We start from the raw sequence: 9519 nt of genomic DNA, 5'->3' as shown, positions 1-9519 counted from the left end.
CCCAAAGTGCAAATATAATCTACCGGAACGTAGTAAACCAGATTTGGGCGTCAACATGTCAAAACGGCGTCCTCTACGACCAACTGCTGGATCTGGTCAGCCTAGCAGTTCCAATATGAACTTTCGACCTGGTGGTCCCGATATAACTCGAGCTGAAGCGCGGGGCACTCGGCCAACTGCTGCGCCCACCAGCATACGTGAAATTTTGGTTATGGGAGTGATACATCTCTGCAAAAAGACAATATTCTTCAATACGGACCTGAAAGTGGCTTTATATTTGGGAAGTTTATTTATCATCTCGCTCATAGGCGACTTCTTGCCATTTCCCAAGACATATTTTGCACGCTCTGACAACCTATTCAACTTGTATTTCGTCAAAGTTGGTTGGGGCTGGACCCTCCTATTTGCAGTACCCTTTGCGGTGCTTTCCGCCTACACGATTACCTGCGGTGACATGAAGCGCATGCTGAGGCATCACTTTCCACGTATTGTGATAGCAACGTTCTTCTGGTTCTTCTGGACAAAGCTCTTCAATATTGTAGAAACCTCGTATGGTCGCTGCACTACCAAAGGTAGGTCTAATATATACATATATACAGATTACACAAATTAATACAGAGATTTTATTGCTTGTAGGCTTCCAGAGCAAATCCAGCTGCCTGAAAGCCGGCCATTTATGGCAGGGCTTTGACATCTCTGGCCATGCGTTTATTCTGATTCACTCAAGTCTGGTGCTGATAGAGGAGGCGCGACCCATCATAAAGTGGGAGACGATCAAGGAGCATTTGCGCAATGAGCTACACAATCGCAGTGTCTCCGAGAAATCAAGTAGCAATCCCTTGCGCAATCTGAACGATGACCAAATACGTAGTCTACAGTTTCTATACACGCGACTGACGCCTATTATTCGCACCTTGTTTATTGGTATGGCGGGTCTGCAGCTGCTGTGGGACATAATGTTGGTGGGCACCATGCTGTACTATCATCGCATGATCGAGAAAGTCATCAGCGGGATTATTGCAATTCTGACGTGGTACTTCACGTATCGGTTCTGGTATCCAACTAATGGTCTGCTGCCCGAGGCTCCAGGCAATGGTCTTTTCTACTACCAGCGCGACAACTTTCCCATAAGGCGGCCAACGCATTTACACACCTCCGTGCCAGCTGGCAGCAGCCAGTCGTCTGCCAGTGGACAGAAAGCAAACCCCAATGGAAGTGGTCAGTGGTCAGCCAGCAGACTGAGCAGTCAGCCGACGCAGCAGCAGCAGCAGATACCCACTTTCATGGGTATGCCACTATTCACCAATGCGAAGGCAGCTACTGCAGCTGCCAGTTTGCTGCAAACGGAAAAGCTCAAACGGGAACAGCAGCAGGCGGGCGTGGATAGCTAAACCCAAGCTTATGTGACCCAGCTACAGAAAACAGGAATTGAATTATATTGGATAGGGGAGTCATTTTAACCGGTAGTGGCTAGCGAAATCTTTTGTACCAAATAGAACTTAATACCAAATGAATTTTATAAACACGATTGTACAATAATATCAGTAATTTTGAGGCTCGCACATTACCGTGGTGCGCTGTTCATAGCTCATTGGGGTCTCGACGATCCGCTCTCTCACTCATCTCTCATTCACTGTTTCTGCCTTCCGCATCTTGCTTGCATTGTTACCACGTAGACTTAAGCGTTCTTTTGTTTGTGTTTATATGTGCCCAACTTTAACAATAACAATAAAACGATTGTTAACAAACAGCTTGCCGCCTACTTATGCGCAAAGGCTGCGAACATGGCCATACCCAAGAAACCGGCGGTAGCTCCCAACTTGTAATTGGAAGGCGTCATGCTCCACATCTCTTTCAAAATCTCGAAATTGCTGCTGGGCATCAGTTTGTGGTACGAGGGCCGTTGCTTGAACCGCAAAAAGAAACCCTCTACCAGCGGCAGCTTGCCGTAGCCCCAATAATAGTTCTCGAAGCCTAGCTGATAGAGCCGCTGCAGCAGCAGACCCAGGCTGACGTCTGCCAGGGTGAGCTCGTCGCCCGTGAGCCACTCCTTTCGTGGCGCTTGCTTTGAGAGTTCCTGCTCAACGAAGAGCAACACGTTGCGAACGGCATCCAGCACACGCTGAAAGTCTGTACGTGAGGCAACAAGATTTCTGCGACGCACCTGAATATCTAGCTTCTGCTTCAGTGCACTTAAACAGATGTTCGAGTTTGTCTCATCCATGGATCGACGCAGCATGTCCATGACCTTATCATTGTTCTCTGCGAGATAGTGAGACACCAAAGAAATTATTAAATAGACACAGCTCTTTTGCACATTTATACTGCTCACTCAGGCAGGATTGCCGCACGGGCCCAATGAAGGGAGCCTTGGGCGACAGCTTAAGGTCGTCGTGGATAAAGGAGCCCAGACTAAGTGCGCCCACTGGTAGGCGTGTAAAGGCGCGTTCAAATGTGCTCATCCTATCATATTCCAGCGAATATGGCATATATGGCTTCAGGGTGGGATGATGCTCTGCAAGGAGTATTGTTTGTTTACAATAACTATACCAATATACCCTGTAATAAATCAGTTACCTCCTCTAAACTTCGACTCCACATAGTTGATAATCTGCGGCGAGTTGGGTATGATAAAGGCGCCATCCTGCAGCACAGGCACATCGCCTTTGGGATTTAGATTTAGGAACCAACTGGAATACTGTTCGCCATTGCACAAGTCGACGACGTAGGGTGTGAAGTCAATGTTTTTCTCATACAGCACCAGCAAAACCTATAAATAAAACGAGAAATATTTAATTATTTCGGTTGACCGCAAGTCTATGAATAAAATATATCGAATATAAATGTGTATATATAATAACTATAGGCTTTATAATTATTTTCTTGTACTTAAACTTTTCTATCATATTTGTTTATTTAACTCTCAGCATTATTTCATATACTTCATTAGCACCTGTATCAACGTTAAATAATATTATTTATTTATACTATCAAAACGGAAAGAGAATAAAAAGCCGAATCAATTAAAAGCTATTTGTGCTGAGAGTGAAGCCGATCTTAAATTAGATATTATTCATACGCCCCCGTCAAGCACGATTGCACTTTTAACTGAGCAGGGGGATGAGTGGGAGAGTTTGTGGAGAACTCCAACCTAGTCATAGCTCCATGTGTGTACACATATAGCAGTGTGTAATAAAGACAATTACTACGATTAGTTTTGTAATTTCGCGCCATTTGATAGACGGCCTTCACAATTTGAAGCACACCAATTGCGTGCTCTGTAACGTAATAAATGAATTTTTCTTTCTTTCGAAAATCACATGACTTCAATTGTTAACTAACTTTTTGCGAGTAGAAGTTGTATGGGTGGAAGTAGAGCACGAGTTTGTTATCGTTAAACACAGGTGCCTTGAAATCCTGTGGTGCGGGCTCTGCAGGTGCTATTTCATTTGCTTGGCTATTCATCTTTTGCTAATCTTGTGAATTCGAAATATTTGGTTATATCACATGCTATGCGAAAACGAAAACCGTTAACCGCGTGCCGTTGACTAAGTTCCCGAGCTCTGGTAAAAAGCGGCTTGAACAATAGGAGCAACACGGAGCGACTAAACTGCCGAAAGTACGCTTTGCGAGTGGGACTGGGTATGGAGTAGCGTAATGAAACAACAACTAAAGCCGCTCTGTCCACCTATCAATTTGCACTTTCAGCTGAGAGTAAACATTTACATTTGTTGTTGCGTTTATTTCTGAATATGATTTGAGATGTTGTGGTGGCTGGTGGATTATTCGTCAACGATTCTTATTCACTTTCAGTGTGACGGTAGTACTCCCCTCTTCGTATTTATCTTTATTTATCTTGTTACGAAATCGAGATCATATATAATGCGTGCGGACAGTGTTTATTTAAGTTGTCAAGTTTTTCATTTCAACATTTCTTATCTAAAAATTGAGGTCCACGAACCAAACACCCTTTGGTGTGCATACTTTTTGGTATATATTACGGTATTTCATAAGATATCCACATATGCAAAAAATGAAATACCGCTTCGGTGAATGGACAGGAGTAATTTCAGATATTATTATTAGCAAAATGAAAATACGCAATTTAATTACAGCTGCAATTCAAAAAGCGCGCTCAAAAAAGCTTTCGATTTCGTGGTGAATGGCAACAGCCGCAATAAACAAAACAAGTTCCAACTGGAACTGCTTGTCTTGATCGTATAGGAATCGCTGAAAATAACTAAAGTGCGGAAAATCAATTTCGCACACAGTGTCAACTCACATCAGATTAGAAAATTTTCTAAAAATATGTTGCATCTTGGAAAGCAATTGGCCAATAGGGCGCCAAAGCTCAATTTGACCGCTGCCTCCGTTTTGTCTGGAGGCAAAGTCCAAAATAGCTCGCAAAACGCAACATCGATTAGAAATCTTAATCAACATAATAGCAACAATAACAATATTAACAAACTCGTTAGCCACAATCTTTGCCACAAACGGTTATACAGCGGCAGTGCCAGTCAAAGTACAAACGTCAACAGAATGAAGCGCTTAGCAGGAAAAGTTGCAGTAGTTACCGCCTCCACAGATGGGTAAGCTCCAATGATATTAGACTTTAATATATTTATATTTGCATATATTATATTATTTTCTAGCATTGGCTTTGCAATTGCCAAGCGCTTGGCTGAGGATGGCGCTGCGGTGGTCATCAGCAGCCGCAAGCAAAAGAATGTGGACAATGCCCTTGCCGAGCTGCGCAAACTGAATCTTAATGTGCATGGACTCAAGTGCCACGTGAGCGAAGCGCAAGATCGCAAGCAGCTCTTCGAGGAGACCATCAGCAAATATGGCAAGCTAAACATTTTGGTTAGCAATGCTGCTACTAATCCTGCCGTTGGCGGCGTGTTGGAATGCGATGAGAAAGTGTGGGACAAGATCTTCGATGTGAATGTGAAGAGCTCTTATCTGTTAGCGAAAGAGGCACTGCCTTATCTGCGACGAGAAAAGGGCTCCAGCATCGTCTTTGTTTCATCCATCGCTGGCTACGACGCATTTGAGGTCAGTGCAATATTAATATAACAAGACCCTATTTTCATTTGCGACCTTATCTACAGCTGCTAGGCGCATACTCTGTGAGCAAGACGGCGTTGATTGGCCTGACTAAGGCAGCGGCCAAGGATTTGGCACCTGAGGGAATTCGTGTCAATTGCTTGGCACCTGGTATCATCCGTACAAAGTTCTCGAAAGCGCTCTACGAGAACGAAGCTGCTAATGAAGCTGCGCTTAGCAAAATTCCAATGGGTCGTTTAGGCACCAGCGAGGAAATGGCTGGAGTTGTCTCTTTTCTTGTCTCTGAGGATGCTGGGTATATAACAGGCGAGTCAATCGTTGCCTCTGGTGGTATGAGTGCTCGACTTTAGTGTGATGCATATGTATATACTTATATTTCTGTCTTATGAACTATGAATAACAAATATGTGTACAAAAAACTTCCAATATAGTGGTGGGAGGAATTAAGCACAGAAAAGTTCACATTTTATAGCTAGGCATATCTAGGAAGACCTCAGCTTGGCCAACTGGTCTGCAATGTCTTTTTCGGTGCGTTTTCCGCTAGTTTCGAACTCGCCAGACCCTGCAGCTGGTATGCTGGCCATCTTTCCAGAGATTTCGATGCCAATTTCATCGAGCACCTTGTTTACCACCTCATTGGATTCCTCCTCATCACCGGACTCGTTCAGCATATCATCTAACGTGTCATTAATCATTTCGTCTGTCATCTCCATGCGCATATTCGCCTGTTGGAAGTCACGCACTGTGCCCGCTATTGCCTCTGGGCGCATCACCTTGTTCATGGTGGCCATAGTCTTGGCTGTGGTACCCATTGCCTCGCCCAAGGCTATGTTTGCGCCCATGTTTTTATTTTGGTAGCCTATTGATTGAATTTTGCCAGCAGCGGCATAGCTGCGAGATTTTTGTTTACGAATTTCGATCAATTGCTTAGCCAGAATACGGCATGCATCATTGTTTCCAGCTGCTGCATTGCGTTTGATCTCAGCCTCCAGTTTCTTTTCCTCCTCTTCCAGTTTTCGGCGCTCACGCTCTATGTCGCGTGTCGCTTTGCGCAGGCTGCGATCATTTTCACGTTGTTGCTCCTTTACTGTGGGCTTTTTCCCAAATATATTGTTAAACATTATTATTCTATAATTTTTATGGCCGGACGGGCAGGAATTTTCAAAAGATGAATCACTATTGAACCTGGTGTTTGGTGCGTGTAAATATCAAAACAGAATCAGCTGATTCTTTGTCAGCTGTCAGCGCTGCCCTGTGAATGACTAAAATATTTGCGAATGGCAATCAATTTCGGCCGCTGCCAATTGTGATTGTGTTTACCGGTGTTATTTTATTTTTATACCTTAAGCATGGCATTAGAAATACTGAAACAAGGCGCTGAGGGTCGTCTATACCTTGGCGAATTCAAAGGTGAATCGTGTTTGATAAAGGAGCGGTTTGTCAAAAAATATCGTCATCCAGATTTGGACACACAAATTACGCGGCAACGCATGAAGGCCGAGGTGAAGGCAGCTGGCCGTTGCCTGGCTGCTGGTATCCTTGCACCGCGTATTCTCCACTCTGATTTGAATACACACAAACTGTATATGGAGTACTTTGGCAGCGCCAAGACAGCAAAACAATTTATACAGAAAACAGTCGCCGAGTCAGCCGAAGAGCAGGCGAAACCGCTGCTGGAGGAGCTGTGTACACAGATTGGCGGCATCATTGGCAAAATGCATGCCAACAATATAATACATGGCGACCTCACCACATCAAATATTCTAATCAATCCAAAAGCGACTGGCTATGATGTCATTTTCATAGATTTTGGATTGAGTCATTATAATCAGGCTACGGAAGATAAGGGCGTAGATCTCTATGTGCTGGAGCGAGCTCTCTTGAGCACACATAGCGAGCAACCTTATCTATTCGACTATATCCTGGCAGCATATCGAAAGGAGTGCGGCAAGGATGAGGAAGCCGTGTTGGCCAAGTTTGAGGAAGTGCGTGCACGCGGACGCAAACGCACAATGATTGGTTAACATCATCTATATTCAACGAATACTTAAATAATAAATTGTTAAACTTACATTGAATGACTATTCTATTCTTTTTACTGGATCAGACAGCTGTGGTCCATCCTGCAGCTCATTAATTTTGATTTTCTTAATATATTTGCGTAGCTTGGTTTTCCGTTTCACTTGCTCGTGCTTCGCTGGCTCCTGCCCAGTGACGGAGTCTTCCGTGTATTGTTCGTAGGCACGTGGTTTCAGCTTGGCAATAGCGTCTTCCAGCTTCAAGCCGGTTAGGCCAAGCTCCTCGTAAAACAGGCGGTATTTATCACAGAATTTGGAGTGCCCCTTCTTATAGCCTTCAGTTTTCGTTGAAGGATGCTGTGAATAGAAAATATGGATTACATATACTCTGGCTCCATTAATATCCGTCAAAAAATTACCCTAGCATCTATAGCTCTCGCACAGCCTCTGTGAAAGTTGTGCAAATGACGCAAAAATTGTTCGTTTGGTTTTATGCCCTCCTCTAAACACAGCTGCATGATTTCGTTGATGTACGCAAATGATTTCTGTGCACAGCCTTGTCGCAACATAGCACCCAGTATGGGCATATTCATACGTATACCCGCTGCCTGCATTTGCTGTAGCAGCTCACGCGCCTGCTCCTGCGTGCGACAACCAAGTGCTAGAACGCCATAGGTCACAATGTCCGGCTTCAAGCCTGCTGTACGTATCATACTCAGGACTTCGCGGGCGCTCTCATAATCAAAGCGCATCGAACGCTTCTTGATAAGTATATTGAAGAAGTCAATGTCCGCTTTGAGTCCAATCTTGCGCACGAAGCTTAGCACTTGTTTCTCTGCTGCATTGGTAGGTGGAACAACCTCCAACATGGTGGTGAAGAATTCAATATTTGGCGTTACGTTGTGCACTTTCATCAGCTCCAAATAGCCAGTAATGCCGCCCAAGAGCAGAAAACGTTCATGTGGACGTGTCACTTCAGCCAAGGAAACTAAACTACCTAGTTGTGGGCGTGGCAGCAGCAGATTAGGCAGCTCTAGTTGTTCGGTGGGTGGAGTTGACAATTCCAGCTGATTGACTTCTCCGGATCTGGGTGCAATAGATAAGCTATCAGCAGGAGTCGATTCCAGCTGCTTTTCATCTCCTGCTGGCAGTTCACCGCTGGCTACACCTGGGGCGATTTGCTCCAGCACCAGTTGCATGGATTCTAAATCTCCAAAACCACAATCCCGGACGCAGCGTAGCATATTACTGAAGCTGTAGTAATCTGGACTTATACCACGCTGGAGCATCTTGTGCCAGGTGAGCAAGGCATGTCGAAAGCCGTTTTTCTCATCGCTCGCACAGGCTTGTAGTAGGAAGTTGAAGCTCTCCGCGTTCAACGGTAGCTGACGATCGAGCATCTCATCAGCTAACATGTATGCAGTCTCGATGTCGCCGCAACGACCATACGCCTTGATCATGGCATGGTAGTTCTTCAAGTTTGGCTCGTAGCCCTTCTCCAACATGTTCTCGCGCAGCTGCCTCGCCTTGCTCAAGCCATCAATTTGACTGGGTGCATTGGCACATGCATTGAAGAGGGAAGTGTAGGTTCCACCAGTGACTTTCAGTCCACGTTGACGCATTTTGGTGTATAGACGGAATGCTTTCCGAGTATAGCCCGCCTTGGCGCACCCACTGATTAGCAAATTGTAAATATAATTCTCTGGCTTCACACGGTCCTCCCGCAGCATGCGCACCTCCAGCACAGCAATGGCATCATTAATACGATGAGCATTCAAGTGCTCCTTTATCATGCGTGCGTATTCTTTGGTTCGCAGTTTTCGTGAGTGCCGCGTGGGTCTGCTAATAAACTCTTCTTCCTTCGCGTCACCGGGATCTTCTGCTTGTGTACTACTGAACTTGGCATCGCCAAATGTATCTGGATCTCCGAAATTTGTCACCGTTTCCTTTTGTTGCTTTTGCTCCACATTTTCTTGATTCTCTGTCTTCTTTTCGAAATGATTAGAGCTTTTGAAATTGTTTCGGTGAGCGCGCTCAGGCATCTGCCTTCTTGGGTCCTCATCTAAAATTGTATCTAGAAATGGGTTTGTCGGCCTGTTTGCTTCTCTTTTCGTCTGCAAGCCGGCATCCTGATCCGTAATACGCACGTGTAGTAAACTGATTTGTTCCCCCTGCAAAACTGGGAGTCTCGATTGCAAATCAAGTATGTTCTTTAGCTGTAAGCCATGCTTCGGTGTACCTTGCTGTATGCGGCATATATGCGGTCTCAGCGTTAAACTGAAAAAACGCAATGCCATTTTTAAGTACGGTAATTTTCTCTGAATCTTATGTAAATTGTTAAGTTTTTTAAATGTGCATGCCGCTGAACGTTTCTTGCTGAGTGGAAGAACAAGCATTGTCATTCACTCGCCTACGTTGCATGTGAATGGCATAC

The 9519-nt window shown here is 44.8% G+C and overlaps 6 protein-coding genes across 7 annotated transcripts; 3 read left to right on the top strand and 3 right to left on the bottom strand.

Annotated features, from left to right (window-relative positions):
* Positions 1-55: 55 nt before the first annotated feature.
* Fitm (acyl-coenzyme A diphosphatase Fitm) lies at positions 56-1748 on the top strand. Its single transcript, XM_018100696.3, has 2 exons — positions 56-572; positions 637-1748. The coding sequence occupies exons 1-2, from the start codon at positions 56-58 to the stop codon at positions 1389-1391; spliced, it is 1272 nt and encodes a 423-aa protein (XP_017956185.1). The 3' UTR covers positions 1392-1748.
* Gdap1 (ganglioside induced differentiation associated protein 1) lies at positions 1434-3758 on the bottom strand. Of its 2 annotated transcripts, XM_018100699.3 has the most exons (5): positions 3343-3751; positions 2578-2770; positions 2333-2515; positions 1795-2262; positions 1434-1714 (listed from the first exon to the last, which is right to left on the bottom strand). In XM_018100699.3, the coding sequence occupies exons 1-5, from the start codon at positions 3463-3465 to the stop codon at positions 1701-1703; spliced, it is 981 nt and encodes a 326-aa protein (XP_017956188.1). In that variant the 5' UTR covers positions 3466-3751; the 3' UTR covers positions 1434-1700. The 2 variants fall into 2 exon arrangements, with proteins under 2 accessions (XP_017956188.1, XP_017956187.1); XM_018100698.3 differs by having other exon boundaries at positions 1434-2262; positions 3343-3758.
* Positions 2639-9487, bottom strand: LOC108651189 (pentatricopeptide repeat-containing protein 1, mitochondrial). The gene is made up of 3 exons (XM_018100675.3): positions 7505-9487; positions 7140-7442; positions 2639-2770 (listed from the first exon to the last, which is right to left on the bottom strand). Exons 1-2 carry the CDS (start codon positions 9485-9487, stop codon positions 7149-7151), a joined length of 2277 nt encoding a protein of 758 aa, XP_017956164.1. The 3' UTR covers positions 2639-2770; positions 7140-7148.
* CHMP2B (Charged multivesicular body protein 2b) lies at positions 4095-6188 on the bottom strand. The gene has a single exon (XM_089259729.1). The coding sequence runs from the start codon at positions 6186-6188 to the stop codon at positions 5550-5552; it is 639 nt and encodes a 212-aa protein (XP_089115855.1). The 3' UTR covers positions 4095-5549.
* Positions 4309-5422, top strand: Dhrs4 (Dehydrogenase/reductase 4). The gene is made up of 3 exons (XM_018100700.3): positions 4309-4589; positions 4653-5055; positions 5112-5422. Exons 1-3 carry the CDS (start codon positions 4309-4311, stop codon positions 5415-5417), a joined length of 990 nt encoding a protein of 329 aa, XP_017956189.1. The 3' UTR covers positions 5418-5422.
* Tcs5 (TP53 regulating kinase) lies at positions 6321-7145 on the top strand. The gene has a single exon (XM_018100702.3). The coding sequence runs from the start codon at positions 6417-6419 to the stop codon at positions 7089-7091; it is 675 nt and encodes a 224-aa protein (XP_017956191.1). The 5' UTR covers positions 6321-6416; the 3' UTR covers positions 7092-7145.
* Positions 9488-9519: the final 32 nt, after the last annotated feature.

Source organism: Drosophila navojoa, chromosome 4, assembly GCF_054131105.1.
Source record: "Drosophila navojoa isolate 15081-1374.11 chromosome 4, UAZ_NAV_1.0, whole genome shotgun sequence".
NCBI classification, from domain to species: Eukaryota; Metazoa; Arthropoda; class Insecta; order Diptera; family Drosophilidae; genus Drosophila; species Drosophila navojoa.
This window is presented reverse-complemented; position numbering and strand designations above follow the sequence as displayed.

Excerpts from the sequence above, each read along its gene's own strand:
- CHMP2B (XM_089259729.1), bottom strand. The coding sequence starts at position 6,188 with ATGTTTAACAATATATTTGGGAAAAAGCCCACAGTAAAGGAGCAACAA.
- Tcs5 (XM_018100702.3), top strand. The coding sequence starts at position 6,417 with ATGGCATTAGAAATACTGAAACAAGGCGCTGAGGGTCGTCTATACCTT.
- LOC108651189 (XM_018100675.3), bottom strand. The coding sequence starts at position 9,487 with ATGACAATGCTTGTTCTTCCACTCAGCAAGAAACGTTCAGCGGCATGC. Across the intron at positions 7,443-7,504 it reads CGAGAGCTATAGATGCTAGG|CATCCTTCAACGAAAACTGA; the intron begins GTAATTTTTTGA and ends TTCTATTCACAG.
- Fitm (XM_018100696.3), top strand. The coding sequence starts at position 56 with ATGTCAAAACGGCGTCCTCTACGACCAACTGCTGGATCTGGTCAGCCT. Across the intron at positions 573-636 it reads TGGTCGCTGCACTACCAAAG|GCTTCCAGAGCAAATCCAGC; the intron begins GTAGGTCTAATA and ends TATTGCTTGTAG.
- Gdap1 (XM_018100698.3), bottom strand. The coding sequence starts at position 3,465 with ATGAATAGCCAAGCAAATGAAATAGCACCTGCAGAGCCCGCACCACAG. Across the intron at positions 2,771-3,342 it reads ACAACTTCTACTCGCAAAAA|GTTTTGCTGGTGCTGTATGA; the intron begins GTTAGTTAACAA and ends TTTTATTTATAG. Across the intron at positions 2,516-2,577 it reads GGAGTCGAAGTTTAGAGGAG|AGCATCATCCCACCCTGAAG; the intron begins GTAACTGATTTA and ends TACTCCTTGCAG.
- Dhrs4 (XM_018100700.3), top strand. The coding sequence starts at position 4,309 with ATGTTGCATCTTGGAAAGCAATTGGCCAATAGGGCGCCAAAGCTCAAT. Across the intron at positions 4,590-4,652 it reads GTTACCGCCTCCACAGATGG|CATTGGCTTTGCAATTGCCA; the intron begins GTAAGCTCCAAT and ends ATTATTTTCTAG. Across the intron at positions 5,056-5,111 it reads CTGGCTACGACGCATTTGAG|CTGCTAGGCGCATACTCTGT; the intron begins GTCAGTGCAATA and ends CCTTATCTACAG.